This window comes from Athalia rosae, chromosome 5 (genome assembly GCF_917208135.1).
Source record: "Athalia rosae chromosome 5, iyAthRosa1.1, whole genome shotgun sequence".
In the NCBI taxonomy this organism is placed as follows: Eukaryota; Metazoa; Arthropoda; class Insecta; order Hymenoptera; family Athaliidae; genus Athalia; species Athalia rosae.
The window spans coordinates 4,243,815-4,265,756 of NC_064030.1; the positions used below are offsets into that span (position 1 = coordinate 4,243,815).

Consider the following 21,942-nt stretch of genomic DNA (forward strand, 5'->3'; position numbering starts at 1 on the left):
GTATCCGTCTAGACGCCGAAGGATTTCAAAGTCCAGACCGTGTGGAATACAATAAGAGGAAAAGCTCGACGCGTCGCTCTTTCAACGATTGCTTCACCTTTTATTGCTCTTTATTTTCTGATTCTTCGCATTTTTTTTTTTCTTTTCCATTTCATAACGGCGTAAAATCAAACGAACGATTTTTCGTCTGACGAGCTCTACCTTCTCTCGGTGGAAGGATAAAAGACTAAAAATAAAAAGTTAATGACCAACAAAATTGCGATACATTTTTTCGAGTAATTCCACCGTGCCCTCGGAGGCTCGCTCCATTCACTCGAAAGACAAGAATCAATGTGACGTAGGTACATTTTGAAAAAACCCGTGCTTACTCCGGGCCAGGGAATAACGCACGCGTGTATAACATACGCCCGATGGATATTCCCAATGGCAATATCTTTGATTTTATGTAAAGAAGTAAAGTCATATCGAAGACTGAGGAGTACATCGCCTTGCTTGCGGGGTCGTGAAATTCGATTGAAAAATATTATTCAGATTTATTCGGCTAACCTGAAATAACAGATTTGGGCTGAGGAGCCGTGTCTCGTGCGGCAAAACAAAGGCATCCCCGCATCGGGTCCGCGGGTCACAGATGCTACGGAAATAACGCCGATGGAACTTATTTCGGTGCGAAAATATTGCCTCGAAATATAACCGAGTCAAAAATCAATTACCTAGCGTTACTTTGAATCGCTTCAAAAAAAAATTTTATCCTCAAACTTAAGGTTATAGTGGAATATTTTTTTTAGTCCCTATTTTCATTTTTGAGATTCCGATGCCTTCGACATGATTTCCGCTGTCTCCCCTATTTCTCGGAGAATTGTTTTTCAATTTCTTTTTTATGGAGCGACTTATTTTCCCGAACTCTTTAGCGGTTGATACCTAGATGGTAAAATACGGGATTCCGGAGTTCGGTGAATTCTCATACGTTGATGTAGGTCCGTCATTTCTGAGAGCATACACGATATGAAAACATTAATACGAAACCATTCGGAACGTGAAAAATGGAGGGAAAATTTTAAATATAAATTCATGAAAGCCTGCACGTGCACGGAGTCCATCCCACTCGGCCGACAGAGGTGTCGAGAAACTAGAAGATATGAAATTCCTGAAGCATGTTTTTGAATCTTTCGAAAATCGGCGGTATTAGCTGCGGCAGGGGAGCGTCTGAGAGGAAGTCGTTAAAATAATCTGAACGAATGAAAGAGAAAAAAAAAAAAAAAAAAAATGAAGTATTAGAGATATTAAATAACATTCGCAAGGAAAGAATTATACGCATTTGTTGGAAAGAAATGAAACGCATTAATTAAAGCAAAGCGTTCCATCGTCCCTCTAATTAAATTTGTACGAAATTAAAAAGTAAATTACAACTGTTGAGAAATATGAAAAAAAAAAAAAAATGAAGAAGAAAAAAAAAACAATCGACCGAAAAGAAAATTTTTTCTTTCCTCTCTCATGTTTATTAAACTTGAGGATTATTTGAAGATTTTTAGTTGAATTTAATTTTTAATGCACAAAGTATTAACCCGCCGTTTTCTTACCTTTCGAGCCACCTAACATTATGCAAACTCTCGGTTCTTCTCAGACTGATCTCGTTCTCCTATTAAAACAAAGTGAAAGAGTTAAAAAAATAGTACCAACACTCGAAACCGTCCAGGTCCGGTTTCTTTTGAAAATTCATCAGTTGTGCACCGTGAAGTGACGGTGTATTTAAACCGAATCATTGAATTAGCTGCAACAACGAATTGCGAGCCCACAAGGATTATCGCACAACCATTCCGATGCCGCTGTTCAATCGCTGTATTGTGCGAGACCATAAAAACGCGGAAGCAATATCGCATAACGGAAAATACCGCGTTGTAAATTTTCATTCCTGTTTGCTGCACCGGGTTTTGTTGTAAAAGGACTCAACGCCCCTGAATACGTATAGTGTCAATCGCGTGCGTACGTATAGAATCAATTCAAGATTATTCAAACCTCTCCACCATTTTTAAAATTCAAAGTGGAAGCATAATCTGCACCTAAAGATTTTCCCTCTTGAAGAAACGATCTCCCTCTCCTTTTCTTTTTAACTTAATTTTTTTTTGAATTTTTTATACATCCTCATTCAAGAGTCTCTCAAAGACGTTGATCTCGAGAGATCTGATAAGGAGGGCCTGTGGTACCTCCTGAGTAAAAAAAGACTCCCAGTAATCGTTTTTGCGAAGAAAAAAAAAAACTATGAGATCAATCACTCGTTTCCTATTTCCCACATAACAGATGCAACGAATATTCATATCGCTATTCGACGTAGAAAAGATAGAAAACGAGAGAGAAAAAGTCGACCTAGAAAGTATGGGTAATTTAATAATCTGTGGAGGTGTGAGGACAAATAATTTAATGAAATTGATCCAGAAACAATATTCCCTCGCCGCGGTGGTCTACCGCGCGAATCTGTTATATATAAGGCGGACGAGCTCGCGCCAGTATTTTCCACAGAGTTCACCCCATTAAACATTTTTGCTATCTTGCCGGGATCTCCCGACGAACGGAGGAGGAGGGCGGCCAGGGATGGTGCAGGGCTAGCTAGCCATCGGCACCTGTTGCTTTTCCAGCTATCCCTGCGCTTCTCTTTACCCCTTACCCTCGACCTCCCGCACCAACCCCCCCCCCCGTTCATACCCTCTCCCAGTCAGAATTTGTCTCTTTCAACCTCTTGTTACGTTTCTCGATCCTTGTTCTTCTCCTCTTTCTTCCCTTATTCTTTCTTCTCCGTTGCCTACCGCACACTCGCGACCCGCCGGTTGAAAAGACGCCTCGAGAGCTCGACGTTTGAGTTGAGCCCACCAATCATAGGCATACTCCGGTAAAAAGATGAGCTGGAAAGGATTGTCTTTCGGAAAGGGTTGACAGACGGAGTACAAAGAAAACGGACAATCGTACGGCGTTGTTTCGTTTTCTTTCAACGGTATTCGGGATAAGACGGGATCAGCTATTTTTCCCCCTCGTCGTGGTCGTCGCATTTTTCACGCGTTTCCCTTTATCCGCTCCTTTCCAGCTCTCGATTCACTTCTCTCCTTCACTTTCTCCACGGGAGTGAAACGGCGAGGGATGAGAGGACACGCGAAAAACAGATATCGGAGATGAGAGAAAAGGCTGTCGCGAGGGCTCAACCTGTACAACGTTTTAGCTCGCTCGCGCAATTCTAACCGCTGAGGTATTCTCAAATCCTTCTGTCGCAGGTACCGAAATGATCGAAATCAAAGATTTTTCTATCTCCTTCTCTTTTTTTATTCGTCAAAAAAAAAAAAACGGCGTGAAATTGCGAATCCATCGAAATCGTCTGTTTCTCCTACTAAAACCTGAAAGCGTCTGGTCGTAGGATGATCAGATCGAACGATATCACGAATGTGAACTCGATTTTCTCAAAGATTCGTTTGACGTATAGAAATTAGTGCGAAATTTTCATTCGAAATGAATTACATCGGCCATTTTTGGGTGTCGCTGTACGTTTTTTTCTCAAGTAAACCGAATAACCATTTGTTTCCGTGTTATCGATAGATCCAGGTTTTATTTTCCGAGACTGCGGGTTCGCGGAGCTTATATCGAGGTGTCAGAGGAAGACTGATCCTGGTTAGAATCCATGGCTCGGTTCCCAAAGGGCATTGCGTTATCGCGCGACGTCAGAGAGAGATCATGACGTCAGCTGGTACGATGGTTTGATACGAATCTACCAGACAATCATCGGCAGACCCAACGGCTCCTTCCATCCCACCCCCTACCCCTTGCCCCCGTAGAGGAGAGATTCTATCCTGACATCCTATCTGCTTGTTCAGTGTAACCTCTATTCATAACGGTTACGTTGTACCAGATTGTACATCGCCATTGCTAACGTCCACCGGGCATAAGGGTATTCTGGTAGGCGAATAGTATTGTGAGAGCTCCTCCTGATTAGGTATGTACGAGGCCGCGACCACTCGCTTACTCGATACATTTTCCTATTGGCCCCTCCGAACATCACCGGCGCAATTATCTACCTGGCGCTTGCATCCGGCTAATTTGACATCGTAACAGCGTTACAGATGCGTAATTAAAATTACCGAGCGATAACAGCCACAGGTGAACGAGAGATAACCGGCGATAGTGAAAAGGAGGGTGAAAGATAATCTCGACTGTCAAGAATGAGAAAACGACGTAGCCAGGGGGTGATACGCGACGAGATAGGGGTCTTACAGGGTCGTTAAAATCAATCGGATTCATTCATTTGCATTTCTCGGTAGGAGCGAAATACGAGAAAGTGGTGAAATCGGTAAAAATCGAAGCGAAAAAGAGGACAAACAGTTCTCGAACGAGCTCGGGGGGGGGGGGGGGGGGCCATTAAAAGCACGCCAGTCACGTTTAGATAAGACCTGATTGTGCGCGAACGTGGTGCAAGTTCATCTCATCGGAATAGCACTTCCTCGCGCTCATGAACAAACAAGTCGCCTCTCTCGCTCGCAACTTTGGACAAGACTTTAACCATGCCTGGAAGCAGTTAGTGTTCCAGGCTCGACTGGAAGTGACGCGCGTCTTACATGGCAACCCTCGGAACCCGATGTGGCGATGCTATCTGATTGTGGTTCGCCGCAGAAGTGTTGGCCAATTTCACGGTACCCTATCTTATATGTGTACCAGACTTCCAACCGACTATCTAACACGGGTGCACCTCGCAAAAAGAACAGCTGTGCAACCTTTCCGCGAATATACATATATGCCGCAAATGGAAATTAAATCTCCGCGTCAATCACGCCGAGAAACCTCATCGTCGTGTCTCCGATGATATTTGCAGAAAAATGAAGGATGAAACGCGCCTTTCATACCCTTTTTACTTTCACACCTCGGGTGGTATCCGTTTTTGTTTGTTTGTTTTTTTTTTTTTTTCTCTCTTTTCTACAGGGGTGAAAATCTACCGGGGTTGAAACAAACCGGGGCGAAGGTTTTTCCCCGTCTAGACCGTTGCGATAACTTGAGTGGATTTCTTGACGTCCAGACTAAGAGATGGCCTACGGTACTCGTCTATGGGTTCGCTATCCGGACTTCGCGGACGTCGGGTATGTAACGCGACGCGTCCGTGGGATCCGGTGGACCATCGGTCGCCTTTGTCGTCCAAGTGTTGGTACGCGAGACGAGTCACGGGTAGGCTATAAATATACGTGTACCACCTGCACGAAACGTTCAACGTTGCAACGAAGTTAACCGAATTGAAACGGGAAAAACCGAGTAAATTCTGAACGAGTACCGCACAAAAGGTTGCCCTGTGACCTCCTCCCTCCTACCTACAAGCCCCGATGACTTGACCCCGGCCGTTACTCTTTCCCGCATTTATTATGCTTCATTGTTCACGTAACAGCTTTCCGCGGAAAAAGAAAGTCCGCGAGGATAAAAAATAAAAGCCGAGAATCCTGCCGGACTTTTTGCTTCGATTTTGAAAACCTCCGTCTCAATCTTACGAAGTGGGCAAACTCGAATCGTTCAATGGGACGTCATTTTTTCAACGATCGTTAAAGGCCCAACCGATTTTCGGTCCAAAAACTTGGCTTTTTTTCAAAAACGTTACGCGCGCAGGTGACTCTTAATCCAAAACCGCTGGGCTCTCAATTTCAGTAAACGAACACGCTCGTCTGTCTAACGTAGACCAGAAGCTTTCGGGCAAAAGGAAATAGTAGGAAGGGTTTGCCGCGCACACGGCGCTTTTGCGTTCGCGTGCGTGTTAATTAAACAAAAACCTCGGAACCAGAGCTAATTAGAGAGGGGCTCTTGCTTTGCACTCTCTCTCCCCCCCCCCCTCTCTCTCTCTCTCTCTGCGACTTTCCGGTTCTCCACAATTCAAAATTCTTATTCCTACCCGCAAATTAAACGCGAGTCGCTTGATAATTCACGAAATTTTTTCTTCATACCTAACAAATACCCGTTCACCGTTGGGTCAATTTTTTCACGCAGGTCACGTACCCACGCGTTATTCTTTCAAATATCATCTCACTAGCGTACGTAGGTACGCGGTATAAGCTATACATTATCCATAATAGAAAAATATCACCGTGAATATTCTCAGGCTTCCTTTGCTCAACGAACAATAATCGTCGTTCCTATATAATTCACCCGCGTTCACGCCGTATAAAATACAGGCATTAGTGTGACTGACACTTTAAAGCAAAGCGACCCGCTCCACTTTGGCTTGACGTCTTGCGCTCGGCTATACATGTGGACGACGTGACACACACACTACAACAGTACCTATACGCGATGTCCGGGGTTATAATGGTCAATTATTCTCTGAAAATGATGTACGATCCTGGCTGGGATACGAAGGAAGATTTATTTTTGCAGACGTTAATACGCGCGTAGCTTATAAAGGTGTTGAAACCGGCAGTGTGTACTTTCGTTATAATACACGAGTCTGAGGTTAAAGGCAGAGTTTGTACGGTAAAATGACTCTTCGAATTCACCCCATCTTTTTTCCCATAATTCGACCATACCCCTAACTTCGAGTCTTCGAGTCACACGATACCACGCGTGAATTTATTTTGAATATAATACCTAACACGTTACACTTGTGAACGGAAGTAACCGCGAGGGATCCAGAAAATTGTCGTTGAAATTTTTGAATAAATATGGCTCGGGTAATAGGTGGGTTGTCTTCCGTAATCTATTTTACCCGAATTTCTTGGCACTCGTTAGCTGTAACAAATGAAGCTTTTGTAGTTTTGACGATTAAACGACGTTTGTCGTACCGAGATTAAACGGAAACTCGTCGGTCCGTGCGAATCTAAAGATAGCGAGAGAACCGGGGTCCCTCGATTAATTGTCCGTTGATGGCGGGATTCAGCGGACCTTGAATTTCCATACGCATTCATACGTTCCCACCGTATCGGTATGCAAAGCGAATCTCAATTACGGTCCAACAAAGTTATCATTATTTTAATAGCTGTACTACTCCAATTCAATTTTGTTGCCGAGATTTCAACGAACGGACGAACGAGAACATTTCGCTTTTGGAATCCTTCGAAAGAAAGTGGAGGAGGGAATTCTTTTTTCTACAGGTAGGTATTTTTCGTTCCATTCGCGTTTTCGTCGGAGACGAAGAAAACGGTGTGCGTGTGCGCGAAGAAGAAGGGAAGATTACGGACGATTGAGACACTCGGCGACCGAGTCTCTGCGGTGTTCTACGGATCCGCCGACGCAACCGCAAACAAACATTGTGGGAACGGAAGAGCATCTGTGATCAGATTAGCGGTGGACAATGGCGGCACTTCCGGGTGGTTAATCTAACGTTAAGCTCACGCTTACAACGCGCCCCAGTAATTGCTTCATCGGATTCAATGTTACCAACGAGGGCTGGCGGACATGCACACGGGACATGTCAATTTGCGCTTTGGATTTTATTCCTCCACGTGACGAATGCTATACTCATTTCATATGCGGTTGTTCTCATTTCTCACAATTAAATTCTCGAGAATTTTTTGAAGTGAAAATCAATTTTTACGCAGACGGTACAGCTACGATTACGCGCTTGTATATAAGGATTTTGTCGGACGTCAGAATTTTTCCTCCCCAATTATCTCTAGTCCATCGTTCGTCGTGCAGGGTGATCAGATCGCTGAATGAATGTCCTATGACAAATCTCCCAGGAATCTACTTATTCCGATTTAATAGTTTTGCCGCATTTCATTTGATCGTGAACGCTTTCAAAGCTGATGGAAAAGTACGTTTTCTTCGCTCTACCGTCGTATCACTATAATCTACTCCGTTTATTTTACCTCCATGCGCATTCCGCATCAGATCTACGAAATAACGACGCTTCAAACCAAACGACGGGGCTTCTAAATTGCTGGGAAAATCGTGGGACCGTCTGAAATCCGGAGGAGGTGAACTTCCGCGAGTGAGCCCAGTTTTTCTTCGATTGTTCGCGAATCAGAAGAGAAAAAAAAAAAAAATCCAAAAGATTTTCCGACTCGGTTTCGGGCGTTGATTAATGCAGGAAACATCTTCGGAATAGTTCAGACGATGTCGTTAAATTCTTCAGCTACTGAAGTTGACCGCTGTTGGAGTTTGCCCGGGGTCGGGTAGAGAAATTTCCTCCGTACGGGTAAAAGTACGGAAAATAGTGGCGAGGCGATACGTTGAATTCGTAAACATGTCGAATTCCTTGAGTCCGCCAACGTTCGCCGCTGTAGCTTTTCCGGAGCGGAGAATTCTCCGGCGGTCAACGAATCACACCACCCCGCAAACTCTTTCCTTTCCTCGCACCTCGCCGAATCGCGGTCGACTGCGAACGCGACCTCAGGTATGATCCACGGAAAGATAACGGATCGCGTCGAATATGTAGAAATTTTTTTTTTTTTTTTCTTTTGGTATTATTTGTTTCTCTTGCTTTTCCGGCGAACGATAAAAGAGCGCCCGCATCGTTCCAACGGTTGTTTAAAATTTGAGTGCGGAATTCTCGAGGTATCGAGTGAAACGGAAGGGTGAACACCTGGTGAATTATTTCAAGAAAAATAAAATAGATTAGTCGGCCAAAACCCAACGAAAATAGCCCACTGGGTAGAGAGAGCTTTTCCCACTATGTGGAACACCGAGTGTAACTATAGGGCTATACTGAAGTATTTTCGTCCAGTCGGACCAGAAGATCCAACAGAGTGTCTTCTTCTCGTTGTTAAGAGAACAAGAAGCGTTTACGTATAATGGCCGGATCGTGACGCTTAACAATTCGAAAGCACGTGATAAAGAAATTTCGTAAAATATTCGAGAAACGTTTAAACATCAAGTGCTCGACGATTCAAAAGTGATTAGAAACGAGGGGAAATTACATTTCGTAATTCATGAACAGAGAAAAAAAAAAAAGAGAGAGGGAGATAGAAAGAAAAAGAAAAAGTATTCTCGCTATAATTATCGATGTGGTGAAGTAAAATTTACGAAGTGACTGTTGATTTTTCTGCCGCAAAAGTCTCACGGTATTTTATGTGCGATAATTAATTTTACGATCCTTCGGATCGACTGTATAAGCTGAGTGAGCTTCCGTCTCCCTCAAGATCAAAGAATCCAGAGAATGAATGCGGTCAGTGTGTAATAATTTTACCGAGTAAATTTTAGAACGATGGACCACGTAACGGTGTCCGTTCCGTCATTAAAATGACAGAGCTGAAAACTTGTTCTTTTATTTTCTATTAATAATAATCCTCTATTGTTCGAGAATTCGGATCAGATCCGCGCAGCGCGGATGATCGCCTTCCGTTTCCCGCAGAACTTCGAAAATAAAAAGACAGAACACTTTTTCACATTGAACGGGTTACACGGGAATTTCTTTTAATCAAAAATCACGACCTCGATCGTCCATGCGACGAATTATCGAGTCGTTCAATTTTTCCGACCAGATTTTCCATCGGAAAATTAGCAGGGGCATTCAGATTCGCAGGCGTAGATATCGCGAATAAATTTGGTAGAGCGCACGTGAACGGCGCCTTGGGTAGTTGAGGCCAATTATTAACATATCAGTAACTGTCATCACGGCTGACAAGACTTGATTTAAGGACATGCAATTTAGCAACGGTGAACAGATGTTCGCGTAAAAGCCTCGGAGTGCCAAGCGAAAGTAAACGAGGAGCGGAAATTCTCTCGCTACTGCCAAACGTTTCGAAGTTAGAAAACCGAACGTTTTCCTTGATTCTCATGGAAAATTAGTCGCGCTAGAATACCTCCGCCAAACGTTGATATATCGGCGAGGCGAAACGGGCTGGTTGTAAGATCGAGTAACGTGTGATGCGGAATTTTCTAGACTCCGATATGAGCGGAATGAAATTTTCTCATCTATTTCCCTCCGCCGCCCGTCATAATCCGTGCCACGCAGTGGGTACGAGGCGTCGGTCTCCCCCGAACCGCGTAATACGAACTCGTTGGAATTGTAGCAAACCAACGAAATCACGTGATTAAGTACTCGCGGTTTTTCGCGAAACTCTGTGTACCAGCACTCGGTGCAGGTCCCTGCACGTATACAGCTTCGCAACGGTGTACGGATGCATTTGCAAATCCTTCAATCCATAACAGAGTACCTGTTCATACGGATGCACGTCAAAATTCGGTATTACAATTTCTATCAATCACCGATGAAAATTATTAACGAATTCTGGGAAAATCCCTGCTGATTTTTTTCACGTTTCGCGCACAACCTTTGATAGTATTGCGGCTAACGTTTGTTCACGCGAAATCTGTTGGAGTCTTTTGTGATGACCGAAATTCGGGTTGTCGGGGCGAATGACCATGTAGGTGATTTTCGAAAGCACGTGCGGTTGGCAGGCTTACAGAGCACACCCTTCTTCTATTTGACACGAGTTTCGCGGAGATACGTATCTGTAGCTTTCGAGTTTTTTTTTTTTTTTTTTTTCTTCAAATTACACGTCTCGCTGAATGATCGTTGAAAGCTCTCATTGACGGCGACGTTTCAGTCACGAAAATGAGCTGAAATACTTCGCATAAATGACTCGTGGCCACTCATGATCCACCGATTTAACAAATTCGTTAAAAAATTTTTGTTGCAGACTGGAAACAATCACAAATCCCCGGATAATTCTCCACATTCGGAGCAAAAATTCAGGTAAGATTTTCAACTATTACTAAGGACTAATAATAAAATTGCCCTGCAGAAGATTGATCCGCTTTATTAATAACGAGGAGCTTTCGGGGCATTACTTTTGTGACATACCATGAGCTAGCTGGTTTGAAAAAAAAAAATATATATTTTGTGTTACAAAGTTTTGTATGAAGATACTAGGACAGAAACAAAAAAAAAGGAACACGAGGTTCTCGGCGGGTAGGAGGTTAACTACGGACGACGAATGAATGAAAGAAAAGACGCAAATCAATAGCAAAGAAATAGCTCCGACTGTTTTCTCAGCAAAAACGAGAAAACTAAGTAAGGAAAAAGCGTAAAAGAATCCTGAACAAAGTTGTCAGATGTCGTCTTTGGTGGTTGGTAGTAGAGACAGGAGTGAAACTATACTACTATTTGCTTATTTTCTTTGGACTTGGCCCGAGAGCCAGGCGAGCAGAAAAACAAACTCGCGAAGCAGAGTAACGGGGAATTGTGCAGCTTGCGAGCTTTAATCCAAATCATTCTTCTGGCTAACGCACACCCACGTACAGGTATGTCGGAGTACCGGAATTTCAATAGGAATATAGTAATATTGATACCCCCGTGATTTACATTCGACGATAAGGCGGTACACAAATATGCATACATGAATTCGTAATCCCTGTGTAAGGGAACTTAATTCAAAAGTTTTATCATCCTCGCGTGACTAACCTACGCCAAGTCTAATTGCAAATTTAATAATTTTAACACACGAAGTGCTGCGCCCATTATCTTCACCGCGCACCTGCAGCTATTCCCATGGGGTAATAAATTGTTATTGGTTTTGAATCTCGGCATGTGTTGCCACGGTTAAAACTACTGCGGAAAAGCTTATCGCGGTGCTAGCTGCCGACAGCGGAGTGTAAGTACCTTATGCTTCGTTATTTCAAATAAAAACATCTCTTAATCTATTACTCAAATTTTTCTCTACGTTTCTTTACCGCTGTTGAAATTTACCAAGGAATTCGTGTCGTTCGATACCGTAGTTCCGGCGAAGTTTGGTGAAAATTCGTCTTCAATTGATTCGCCGAGAAGTCATCCGTTTTCGCAAGCTCGATGCTGCGGTGGTCAGACCTGAATCAGTTATACGCTAATCCTTTAATGGGGAATTCGTTTTTGGGCTTTTCCTTTTTTTCTTTTTCTCTTCTCTCTCCCCGCGAGGCTGAAGGCACGCGCGTAATTGCTGCGAAAAAAGGTTCCGTTAATCCGACGGTCGCAAACTGTTTATTATTTGTTTTAGTCTCTTTCGTCCGGCGTCGTGTCCACTTGTGTATCATTTATCCGTTTAGCTTGACCCTACCAGCTTTCAAGCTCTACGTCTACCGCGTTTCACCACCTGTCCGCACCCTTTGAATTTTACGTCCGGTACAATAGTGCGACATTTTCCATCGCTACCTGCGCCCCACACCTGAATTATCATTGACGAATAAAACCCACCTAATTATATGTTTTGGTCAGCCCTTGATCAAAGCATTTCAACTGAACCGGTCGGCGTAGGTAAGGTCCGCATAATTTACGAAATAATATACTGCGGGAATGATCGAGCCTAGGGCCTCGACTGAACACGATTTACATTTATGCAATATGCGCGGGACATTAATATACCGTCATGTATATTGAATATTAAACGCCCGTTGCGAAAATTTGTTTAAACGAAACAATGGTTATTTCGGTTAATTTGTCGGAACGGGTACAAATTATCGGATCAACTGATGGTTCCGCTGTACGTACAGAAGTGACTTCATTTTCTCGCGAATATTCAACCACGCGTGAATATAATGAACGATTCGTTAACGGCCGCGTACACCGTACGCGTATTCACCCGTAGTGGCTGTCACTGCGTCTGTCCGGCGTTGGAGAAATGAAGAGAACAAAAAAAAAAAAAAAAACAAAATCACCAAAATCGTTGATATAACGAACTGATAACATGCCGCGTAATCTGTCGGAATGACGTGAATCGTTCTTGCTCATGATTCGCGTTGACAGCGTGTTTAGCGTCAGAAAATTTCACCGCGTTTGTCATTATCGTCGTATTTCAGCTTACGGTATACGCGGCGGTTATGCCTTATATCGCGAACCTGCCGGTCGCTAACAGCTGGATATGCATTACGGATGTTTTACTCGACATTTCCCCGGAGCCTCGGTGGAAAAAGGACTCTTTGAAGTTCAGGTTTGTGAAAAAGTGTGAGCTTCCCGGTTAATTAGCCCACGTGGGTAGGTATGCTAATAGCTCAATTAGTCGCGCACACTGTACCACTCAATTTTACTATAGATACCATTATGCGGATGCATTGTGTACGGGAATTGTTGGATGTATGGGAAATGGGGAATATTAGGTACAGGTATACCGGAGAGCCCGAAGAATTTTTGCGACGAACGACACTCGGTGCGGAAAGTGTACCTCGGCGATGAGCTTTCGGTGATATTTTCGTCGACGAGTCCGTTTCCGTCGTGGGAATATATTTTCAAAAGCTGCCGTCGACTTATCGTTCGATTCTTCACTTTTTAGATTTTTAGATAATTTCGAAAAATTTTTTACCCCCGAGCGTTGATCCGATTTTCTAGAAAGATGTGAACAGCTGGTGCTGCAAAACTTCCAACTACCAAAGGCTCAAAAGCAGCGCACGTTTTACGCGTGTAAAATTTGCGCATACTACATCCCGTATCAGGGGGAGTTGTGTTGTAATAATAGCAAGGTCCAACGCGGGTTAAAAACGGAGTGAGTTTTTAGATTTTTCTAATATTCGCGAGCTCCGTTCCTCCACGAGCATTCAAAAGCGAAAACACTGCGGAACGTTGAGAAAATTAAAGAAGCGCGCGAGTTTTTAATTGGTCGAGTGAAAAGAGCTCACCCTGAATCTTTTCGAAAATTCTTGTTCACATGGAAACGCTGAGCTATGCGAGGCTTTGTTAAAAAAAAAAATGGAGATTTTGTATTTGCGAAAATTTCACCGTCGATTTTCATCGAAAATCGGTGTGGAGTTTATAAAATTCCTCGCATACTCAAATTTCATAGACCCATATGAAACACCTATATAATATTTCCAAGGACTATTCTCCCCGTATATTGACATCCTGGTTCGCATACAAACGCTATGTTCTACAAGATGGGTGTAGAGAACGCGTGAATTGGGGAAAACCCGGGGAGAAGTTGGGTGTATAAAAGTTGGAGGGTATGGATGAAAAAAAAAAATTCACTTTTCGTAGCATAAATTTTTTTCCCCTTCTTCTTCACTCTACTTACCCACTCTCGATTCGGATTCTTCTTCTTCTAATCTTCCGTTCGGTATTTGAAACCGTAAAAGCGTGACGCTCGTGGATAAAATCGCAAACTAGTACAAAAATTAATCATCAGCCAGGAAAATTAAGTCACGTTTGTCGCTGTTGAGTACGTACCGAAATAGAATTTTACTTTTTTTTTTTTTCATGTTCAGCGATTGAAAAGATTCACGGAACGAGGCGTTTTGTGATATACTTGGGAAAAAAATGAAAATGAAAAATTGGAGAAAATAGAAGGAGAAGAAAGAAAAAGAAGAATTGGAGTTCAAAACGAGAGTATAATACTTGGAATAACACGGCGTCGGTGGGATCCGTGCGCAAGGGTGTCGTACGACGACACGGGATAGGCAGGGATACGAGGCTGAGAAAAGTGAAGAGGGGTAAAGGGGAGGCGTGCAGACGGAGATTTTTCTGAAAGAAAAGTTCGAACGCGGAGATTGGAGGCAACCCTTGATGTCGCGGGTACCGCAACCAAAATTACTACGTCGAGCATCGGGCACCGCGCGTTCCTCGTCTGCCGCGAGTCGCGAGATTAATCAATTGATATTTTTTTCATTCCGAAGGACGTACCGACGATCACAACATTCGAACGTCACCTTTTCTCTTCGCAATTCACGGGGGCGGGGGGGTTTTTTTTTTTTTTTTTTTTCGCCATGCCACTTCCACCATCTGCCACGGTTGTGCTATCCGCACATTCCCATTTGCCGCTGCGCTGCGCCGCGGTCCCGAATAAGAATTTACAAGAGACCGAGTGATTTCTACTTGTGCCCTCTTTTCTCATCTTATCCTGCGAGATGACGGTACGATTCCCTGTTTTTCTGCTCTTTTCATTTTACATTTTTTTTTTTACCCCTTTTTTTTGTATTTTTTTTCTTTTTTCATTCTGCCTTCTGCCCTCATCCCCCAGCCTCTCCTCTCTTATTCGACGTGCTTCTCTCACCAATCAGATACGCGCAGATTGAAAGAAAATACGTCGAGCGTTATTTCAGGCATCTGTAGGGCTCAAAGATTTTCACCCTCCCACACTTCGGAAATACCGCGGGCATAACGACACTATTATATTTTTTGTTTTTTCGAATGCGGCGATAAGAATTTTTTCGAATTATCGCTTTACCGCGCCGAGTTGATTCGCGTGCACGTTCGGCGAGTGGTCAATGTAATCGTTGAGAAAGGAGAAGGGAGAAGAAAAAAAAAAAAAAAATCACCGTCGGAAAGACGCAGCGGTTCGGAGTCGTCGACTCTACCGTTCGAAGTTTGAATTTCGTTTTACTTTTCTTTGCTCTAACTCTCCCAACTTTTGGAATAAACTTTGTTCAGCAAGCCTAGTCGAAGGAGGTATCATCCCGGTATAAAATATGGATTATTCCGGTTATTTGCATTTGGAAAATAAACCGATAACTTTGTGAAATGTTCCTTATGTATCCACCATATCTTATCCCACTCTCGTCCAGGTCTACCGTCGCTATCACGCTCTATGATAATGTCGGTCCATTTTACTGGTCGTTAAGCCGCTCCGCCATTATTTGAGATACGGATTTTTATCCGTTGTCCTTTTTGTTCATTTAAATTATAACCGTTACAATCGGGTGAGTCTCTATACTCGTAAGAAACGCTAGCGAAACGATGAGAATGACGCGGTCGTTTTCGATCGAATTCGATCGTCATCAATATTCAATCAGATTCGCGGGGTAAACAGGTTTGATAATCCCTTGTGCAGCAATTATTTAATACTAAGTCGAATGAGAGATATGCTCCATACGAGTACATTAATTTTCAAACAACCCTCATGTCCGTATACATACGAGAGTCAACGACAGATTAGTAGCGTAAGCCCGGACTATTTTTTTTTTTTTTCGGTATTATAGCGAGGAGAAAATTCGTTTTCCATTGCGATTGATCATCCATAAATAATTCGCTCGCCCGAATCAGCCGACGTTGAATTTTTCGCTCTTCTTTCTCACCGATCATCGTATTGTTTCTAGCGCTAATTGTCGTTACCGTGAAAAATGACTTTGAAGAAAATGAGCAAAAATTTCGAACAAAGTCCATCGGCGTCAGAAGCGACACCCGTAATATCATGCATCCGGTCATCGGTGTCCCGTTAACGCTCGGTCGCTTCGAACGCTCCGAAAGGAATTCTCGCAATCCGTCGAGCGGTTCGAATGTCGCGAGTCCAAAAATTGGCTCACACTTTTGCGGGTATTTTTTCGCAGCGAGTTTACCCGGCTTATTGTGTCAGACGGTCGGATGTGCGGCTAGTCGACGAGGGGAGTATCTGCGGTGCGGAGATTTATCTACGCATCGATCGGATATAAAATCCTGAACAAAAAAAACCACCGCCCCCCGAAAACCGGAACACAAACAGCGCGCTCAAAGGGGGTAAATCCTGCCGGCGCTTCATCCGTCGATCGTGCATCAGTGCAACGCGAACGTTACCGCGGATGGAGGGTAAAACGTTGCAGAGAGGTAAACTCCGCCGCCGTTGCCGCGGGTTGAGGGATCAGTCTACCTATATAAAAACGTCCCCATGAAATATTCACGCGCCCCACTGCTGCAGGCGGATACCATACGGAGGCGGTTCGGTTTCGCGAACACTGTACGGAAATACTGAAACGGCTACCGATTTCCCAACTAAAGAAACAACCGGCGAGGAGGACCACCCCCCCTGCCCGCCGATGCTTGTATGACTCCCATTTGCCGCGAAAAAGAGAGAAAGTCAACGTTGTTAGTCAACCCAAGCAAATACTCTGTATATGTACAGTGTTCGTAAGTTTCTCAGCGGTCTGAAAGCTCGCGTACGCGATAAACGAAGGGGGCATCTGTTTTTCGAGAGTGAATAATTTTCCATCACCCTCACCCCCGTCCGCCCCCCGATTTTTCGGAGATCCGGAAAATCGAGGACTTTGAATAGAGCGTGGAAATATTTAGTCCGGTCAAATTTTTATTATAAGTCGAATGTTGGCGTGCTACGCACGAATGGAGATGAGAGCCCGGGGCTCCACGTCGTATCTACGGTTTATTCAAATCTTTCCAATCCCAAGATTATTTCACGCGTCATCTCGAGCCTCTTCTCCGTCGTCCGTAGACGGTAGGCAGCCTACTTTTACGCGCTATTACGCGTTTCCTGGGTTACATTCGCGCTCGCTCGAACTAAAAATTCCACCCTCACACGTCGAAAACGATCCCATACTCTGGATATGAGAGAGGAGACCTTACGGCGAAAGGTGTTAGCGCGGGGCCATGTGTCGCATGATTACAATTCCGATGCAAATCAAATGAACCAATCATAAGCCTCCTCTCTCCCCTTTCCTTCCTTCTTTATACATCTCTGTCTCTTCCTTTCATTCTTTTTCGTTTTTTTTTTTTTTTTTCTGACTCTCACGTTCGCTCACTTCCTCTTTAGCCGTCCGCACCCCTTCGCGCAGAGCCTATCAGAGATTGAGAATTTTTTTTCCTCTCCTCCTACCCTCATTGGACCGAGTGAGATGTTCGCAAGGAAATATTGGTGCGGGCTGGAAAAACGCTTCGCAGATGGACCGAGATACCGCGCTTTGTGCGAAAATGAAAAAGTCACGGGACGAATATAAGAATACGAAATCAGAAGGCCTCTTCGATCGTTCGGCTGCTATAGTTACTTCGAAACGAGCCTGACTCTCGATAACGGCCGAACGGAATCAATGCCACAAAAACCGAAAACGTTAACTTTCGACGTTGGAAACGATCCAGAGATAAACGTAACTTCGGTTGATAGAGGTGAGTAGAATTGGACGTGCCAACAATGCTCAGGATCTGGAATTTTTTTTTTTTTCGCCACTAAATTTTTAAAGTGCGATACAGATATGATAGAAGCTGACCAAACAACTCTTGATCAAATGTGGAAAAATTTTGATCGATATCGCAAACAAACGTAGAGAAGAAGAATTTCTTTTAAAAAAAAGTCGCAACGCCGTGTGACCCGGGCGAGAGTTGAGGTAAAAAATTCAAAACGTATTCACAGAGAGGTACGGCAAATTCTGAGAAAGAGCGACGGAAGTGAAATTCAATCTGTAAGGTTAACCTGTTTTGCACAATGGACCGCAGGAGATACTACGGCTGCCCTAAGACCTCCCTTTACTTTATCCCTCGAGCTTCCCGATCTCCGGGTGGTGCGCGAGAAGGCGAGTTTTAGCGGCGAGGGCGAGAACGGTGTGATCTTAAGCTCGGTGAATAAGCGACCGGTGATATTATTCAAAAGGGACATCGCGCAACGATCCGTCACTGTTCAATCAGAGCTACCTGACCCTCCCCGTTGCGAAGGTGCTACGTCGAACGCCGGCTGACATTGGCTGACGCGAGGTCATGTGTTAACATCCAATTTCGACTCCTTTCTCGCTCGATCCTCAGGCCCGCTCTCCTCCCCTCGTCCCTCTCTCTTCATTTTCCATTCCCTCTTTTTCCAACGTCTTCTCCTCCGCTCCGACCCGTTCTACTTTTCCCCGATGCTGACGGGACGGCGACGAACGAACGTAGGAAGTGGGAAAATGTAGTCGATTTGAAAAAGCGCGATCGAAGATGGGATTCGAACGAATTTCTATTCCGGGAATATAAACGATCACGTCTCAATGGGGATGAAAATGAATTTAACTCCTACTGTTTTCCCATCGATAATCCCGAAGTGCGTGGGCCCGCTGCTCTCTCTCTCTCCGATCCGATTCGATCGAACATTACCCCGCCCTCGATCCGCCGATCTTCTTCGCTTTTTCGCGGGGAAAATTTTTCCGTTGTTTTTCGGACAGTAAAATCATTCGAGGTACGAAAATACTTTTAAAGTGGTCGCTGATAATCAGGGTCCCGCGGACAACGGTTTATCAGATCCGCGATCACGTCCTAAACAAGCACACAACACCTCGTGTATTTACCTTATAACCTCGAGTAAAATCAATGCCCAGGTGGAACCGAATAGAAAAAGTTCGAGAGGAAGCTTCGCTTCGTAGCGAACTTGGGTGACCTGGATGGATGGCAATATGTCGGAGGAGGGAGGCGCGGAACGACATGGCCGGAAAAATCCAATCTTATATTAGGTAATTTCATATTTATTGTTTGGCTAAGTAACCGCGTAACCTTATATATAGCGTTAACATTCTCCCATTAAAACTGTCCCGATATAAGAAGTTACAGCCGTCGATAGGTCGGCTTCGTAGAATTCCAAATCGATGAAGTAATTCCGTCTTGAATAGAAAACGCGATCGATGAATTAGAGAAGGCGGAATCGGAACAGGGGCGGTGCACGTATTGTTTAAGAATTTTTAGTACAAAACCGTTTTGATGGGCTACGTCAAATGCCGCCGCTCGCCCATTGAATCCGTAGACTAACCGATTTCCAATTTCCCGATATTTACGACATCGCGTCTCTCCCGATTGAGACTCCGCTTTACTCTAGCAAAGGTTTCCTTCTATTGTCTGCCGCTTACCTTAAAGCGGAAAGAAATACATATTTTCAAGACCCAACCGTTCGGGCGTGAGGGAATCAAATCGGGGGGTCGATAACCACGGTGTCAAAATTCTCTCGGAGCTTTTGCAATTTCAAAGCTCCGCGGAACACCGTGTAAAAACGGAGAAAATTTTTCGTCCTTGGAGAGAACAAAACCGAAAAAAAAAAAAAACCAAAAATACGGAAAAGAGAAAGAACTGCCCACCAGCTTATCACGTGGCACGGATTTCCACCCTTCCCCTGACATATCCGAGACCTTTTTCCATATTTGTTTTTATCAGTTCCTCGTTTCACCGTGCTACTGAAAATATAACTTCTGTATAAGCATTTCACCCTAGACACGGACGCTTTCAACTCTCCCTCGCAAACCAAAGGCAGCGTTACAACCTCCGGGTAGCTGCAATTGCACCATTCAGTATACGAGCCGTACGGGATACGCAGGTACATGTAAGTACGGTGTGCTGAAAACTGTTGAAAATTAAAGGTGTGTAACCTGCTAGCCGGTAGTTTTCCGCGTGGCGGTACCGCTCGCCAATGAGTAAATCGCGATTCCATCCGCGCGGGTATTTTCCTCTAAACTACCGACAAAAAATGAATATAAAAAAAACTGGCTCCGACACTGTGGCAATACGGAAAAAAATTTCTTCGCAGCTGTATCATGGCGGAAGAAGCAACAAAAAAACCCCGCCGACGAATACAAAAAACCGCAGGTGGGATCGTTCGAATTTGCACGATATCTGGGTCATCCTCGAAGACACACGTGATTCGCACGTGGAACGGGCTCCGGTGTTCCATGTATAGTCTAACGTTTCTGCCTCCTTCGAATGTGTTCGCGTTCAGTTTCCGTACCTACATGCGGGTCGCACTCGTATTATCGAGGTACAACAGAAGCAGCGCAGTATCACGCGTTGATAATTTGAGTCAGCTTGGAAGCAGTACGGCCCACTTGGAACACCGGCAGCGACTGCGCTAAGGTCATAGAGATGCGAGCAGAGACAAGATTGAGTGGATCCCTTGGGACTGCATTATCACCCGTTTCGTGGCGCAACGTATGTGCAGCACATCTGTTACACACCTACTGTACATTCAGTTTGAACACTCGGGGTGCGGCAGGTACTGCAGGGGAATATACGGTGTATATCCTTGAGAGCGGATGCACCGCTGCTTTGTAGTTTTACTCGCGGTGATTTCCAACGTCTGGCGTTCGCAAGGTGCGGGACCAGGTGAGGGCTCGTAAATTATCTTAACCGCAGATATCGAGCTCGCACGTTAGAGCCGAATCGTCGAATGGATAAGCGCAGAGGACGAAAGGACGAAGATTCTTCGCGCTGGTCCTTGAATCGCCGGTTTGCGATCGGAGCGGCAACCAGGAGCTTGATACCCGTTAAGAATCAACGTGAGCTACGAGCGCGTAGCGATGAGGTGCATGAATTAATTACTATCGGTAAAACGTCACCGCGTATCAACGTCGACCGGTGACTGGTCCACTTCGGCCTACCGAAGTTTAACCGGGTGGGTTCTGGTCCACCGGAAACGTCAGTAACACCTGGTAACACCGAAATTCAAATGAATTTTATTCACGATCGTACGCGTATGAAATTCTAGTAAAACGATGACCGAAGGGCGTTATTAAAATTTAACAGCGGATTGCAAATTCGATGGAAGAATTAGAAGCGGAAGAGCTTCTCGGGCTGCATTGATGAGTTTCAGCCGACGCGGTCTCTGCCGCAAGACGAGTAAGAGTACTTTGTGTTTCGTTTTGACGAAAGGCAAACGGTTTAATAGAATTACTTGGTGGTAAGGTCCATTTCCGGGCGATAAGCAAAATGTAGAATGAGATGAAACAATGAGACTTAAGTTGCTCGGTCGCTACAATGGAGAATGGACAAAGCGATCCAACCACAGACCGTACAAGAATGCTCGCCAGTGGTACGAGTTAAGACGACGTACGGTCTTCCTACGTCTAAATGGACCACCATCAACAATGGTGTTGATACCCAAGAGGTCTTACGTGCTGCCATAAACTTAGGACAAATGGCATTTAGGGAAGACGTCTATACGAGTTAGGAAATAAAAGGGAAACTCAACGTCTCTTTTTTCGCCCTTTCATCCGCTTTCTGTATTTCCTTCATCTTTGGTCGACCATTCCCTCGAGTAGATATACGTGAGGCTGGATAACATTTAAGCAGACACGTATCGGGGTAACTCTTTCTGACCTCGTAACGCTGGTATCGCAGTTTTAACGATGACAAATGTCGGCGGTAACTACCTCGAACAGAATCACGTTCACTTACGGTCTCGGGTGATCGAATTCGCTCGATATTTTTCAATCTGTTACAGTTTTTGAAGAATAAAAACATGCAAGAATAATACGTGTGCACGTTACGAATGATCGATCAGAAATGGAAGAAAATTTTATGAATAGTCGTCGGAATTTAAGAGATTCGCACGATGCGTGTGTAGATCACAGTCGTCGGTTTGAAATTCACGAATTCAAAGATTTACGCATTCTATT

At 44.3% G+C, this 21,942-nt stretch overlaps 1 protein-coding gene across 3 annotated transcripts in view; it reads left to right on the forward strand.

Moving 5' to 3' along the window:
- The window catches only part of LOC105689167 (delta-sarcoglycan), a 133,334-nt gene that overhangs the window by 75,847 nt on the left and 35,545 nt on the right, over positions 1-21,942 (forward strand). Inside the window, exons 1-2 of one of the 3 annotated variants that reach the window (XM_012405994.3) lie at positions 8,682-9,109; positions 10,587-10,642. In XM_012405994.3, the coding sequence (XP_012261417.2) occupies positions 9,101-9,109; positions 10,587-10,642 (65 nt within the window). In that variant the 5' untranslated portion in view covers positions 8,682-9,100. Of the gene's footprint in view, positions 1-8,681; positions 9,110-10,586; positions 10,643-18,883; positions 19,018-21,942 lie in introns of those variants that run through there. The other 2 variants (XM_048655058.1, XM_048655059.1) reach the window with 2 other exon arrangements.